This window comes from Monoraphidium neglectum (assembly GCF_000611645.1).
Source record: "Monoraphidium neglectum strain SAG 48.87 unplaced genomic scaffold scaffold02817, whole genome shotgun sequence".
Lineage (NCBI taxonomy): Eukaryota > Viridiplantae > Chlorophyta > Chlorophyceae > Sphaeropleales > Selenastraceae > Monoraphidium > Monoraphidium neglectum.
The window spans coordinates 5,043-8,028 of NW_014010811.1; the positions used below are offsets into that span (position 1 = coordinate 5,043).

Below are 2,986 nucleotides of genomic sequence, written 5' to 3' on the forward strand. Positions count from 1 at the left end.
CCCAGCGCTGGCAAGGTCTGCGAGCGCCTCTCGCGCGACCGCTTGCCTCTGGCCCCAACCCCTGCTTCCCCCAGCCACCCTCGTGCACCCTCACTCTGGCAGCTGTGCTCCCATTCTTTCCTCTGTCCCTCTGTCACGCCGCGCGGCGCCTGCATTGGCGCCCACGACGGCCTCAGAATCTGGATAGGTGTGCTGCTTTTATCGCTGACCCTTGAACCCCCTCCCCTAGTTGCAACAGTGTATCCACCTCATCAGCATGTGCGCCTTCATCTGAACTTGCTGCTTGGGCACCAAGCCATACAGTCGCGATGATTGCAAACCCTTGGGATTCAGGGTTTACCATACTCTAAACCCCGGCGGCCTTCTCGGCAGAGGCTGCTGGTTGAAAAGATGGCGCCGGGCATGCATCTGCCGCTCTAATTTGCTTGCTGGATACGCACGAGATCCTCCTCTGACCAGGCGAGCAGCTTTGATCTGCCCGCCCGACTGGGGCTTTCTATTTGAAATGCAACGCACGTTTTGATCTCGTTGGGCGCGCCCCGTGTCCGTCCTCGACACCGGCCACGGGCCAGTGCACGTGCCAAAGCTCAGCCCGGGTGGCGCGCACGGCAGCGCGGCCGAAAGATTGTTGTCTGACCCTCGTTTTGTCGACACCAGCTGGCATGCAGCATCTCGCAGCGGCCATCTGAGGTCGCAACCCATGCGGCGGCGGCAGCGCACCGCTACCTGCTCAGCCCCAGCCTGCTCGCGCAAACGGACGCAATAGACATTGCGCAACGCGTGCATGCGTGCTGCGGCGTGCGCGCGCTACTTGGTACCTTCATGTCGTTTGGTGTAAGAGTGTTGCGCCACTGACCACATGCGTTCACTGGCATGGTTCTAAACAAACCTGCCCAACAGGTGGCCCCCAGGGCCTGGGGCGCCGTGTTACTGCCTGGGGCAAACATCATGATTCATGAGTTTAAAGGGCGGTCACGCCGTTGAGACACGACGTGGCCACCCATTGCACAATAAAACTTGGTATATGGGGAGGTTTGATTATTTTGGTCGCGCGACTCTAGGCGGAGTGTCAACCCACGCCCCAAAGGTAGGTCGAGCCTGCAGACGAGCGGGGGCCAACCCACGGCGCCAGGTGCGTCGCTCGGGGTGGTGGCAACAAGCCCGGAAACATAGATATGCCCGCACTCCGCTCGTCAAAGTTGTTGGCCTCAATAAAATCAGCTTTCAAAACCTGTGTTTGCGAGCAGGTGCACCACAAATATACATCAGGTACCAATGATCTGGCATCTGTAGAGGGAACCTTGAATCACCTATCAGCGCGCTTTTGGAGGGAACCTGCTAGTGAAAGGGGACACATACATACGCCACGGCAGGTCAAACAAGAACGCAGTCCCGTGCAGATCCGGCATGCTCACGTTGCATGGTGGCTCGAAAAACCCATTATCAGTCGAATTACCGTACAAAAAATTGATCGATCCACAGTAGTGTGGCGCGGCTGCGGCCGCGCGGGGCGCAGGCCGCCCAGCTGCTGACGCGACCCGCTGCGCCAAGCACGACCGCCGCTGCCGGAGCACCGCGGTTCTGTGAGCCATGCAGCTGCCCGAGGTCCAGGCCCTGATTGGCCTGGCGGAGCTGGGCGCCCGCAGCCCCTACCCGCTGCGCCGCGGCGTCGCCGCCCTCCTCCGCGCGGCCGGCGCCGGCGCCGCCGCTGCCGCCGTGCCGCGCTCGGACGTGCCCGATGTCCTGCCCGCGGCGGCGGCGCTGGCCGTGTTACAGACCCTCCCGATCGTGAGCCGCCGCGCCCGCGCGCCGATCGCCGCGGCGCCGCCTTTGCAGCCTGGCGGGCGCGGCCGCCCGCCTGCCGGCCGCGGCCGACCCCCTGCACATACCGCCGGGCCCGCCCGGGCCCCACGGCGCAGCCGATGACGAGACAACGCAGCATTGCCCGCGGCGCACCCCCGCAGGACGCCGCAGCGGCGGCGCGGCTGCCGGCGGCGATGGCGCTCGAGGGCGCGGGGTTCGGCGCTGAGGGGGCGCTAGTGCAGACGGACGCGCTGGCGGCGCTGCTGTGCTTGGTGTGCGGGGGCGGCCTGGATGAGAAGTTGGATCTGGCGTTCTGGGTGCTTGACAGGTGCGCCTATTTTGCTCGTTGTGTGTGTGTGTGTGTGTGTGTGTGTGTGTGTGCGCGCGTGCGTGCGTGCGTGCGTGCGTGCGTGCGTGCGTGCGTGTGTGTGTTGGTGGTGGACGTGGTGGTGGTGGTGGTGGTGGTGATGATGGTGGTGGGGTGTGCGTGCGTGCGAATGGTTATGTGCGTGCGTGCGACGATGCGTTGCAAGCGAGCGGCGTGCGGCGCCTCGCGGCGCGACACGGCCCCGCGAGCGACGACAGCGGCGCCGCGCCGGTGCTCCCGGTTGCAGCGTCCATTTCGACCCGCATGGGCGCCCGGCGTGGGAGGCCGCATGGCATGGAGCTGTGCATGGGGTAGTGTAGGTCCCCATGCATCTCAAACCCAATCCCAATTGATGCAAACCGGGGTCAAGACGGTGCCCCCCCTTCCTCCCCCCGCGCTCGCCCGCTGCAACCGCTGTCGGCCCCGCAGCGCCGGCGCCGGCGCCGTCACGCGCGAGGCGGCCGCCGCCGCGGCGCCGCTGCTCTGCCGCCGCGTCGCGCCGGCGGCGGCGCTACTGCTGGGGGACGCGGCTGCCGAGCAGCTGCTGCTCGAGCGCCGGCGCGGGCGGGACAGGGGAACGCGCGGCGGCGGGCCCGGCGCCGCCGCGGGCGCGACGGCTTCTGACAGGCGGAGCAGGGGCGGCGGCGACGGCGGTGAATTAGACGATCCCGAGGTTGCGGGCGAGCGCGCGGTCCGAGGCGCGATCTGCGAGGCTTTCGATGAGGTGGACGCGGGGCGCGCCGGCCGGATAGGGAGGGGGGAGCCGATGGAACGGCTGGTGTTTGCGGCCGCGGCGCGGCTCGCGAGCCTCATGGC

The 2,986-nt window shown here is 66.9% G+C and overlaps 1 protein-coding gene across 1 annotated transcript; it reads left to right on the forward strand.

Annotated features, from left to right (window-relative positions):
- Positions 1-1,590: 1,590 nt before the first annotated feature.
- MNEG_11591 (hypothetical protein) lies at positions 1,591-2,485 on the forward strand (the record flags this gene model as incomplete). The annotated part of the gene is made up of 3 exons (XM_014039937.1): positions 1,591-1,788; positions 1,965-2,131; positions 2,389-2,485. 3 exons carry the CDS (start codon positions 1,591-1,593, stop codon positions 2,483-2,485), a joined length of 462 nt encoding a protein of 153 aa, XP_013895391.1.
- Between the last annotated feature and the right edge of the window lie 501 nt (positions 2,486-2,986).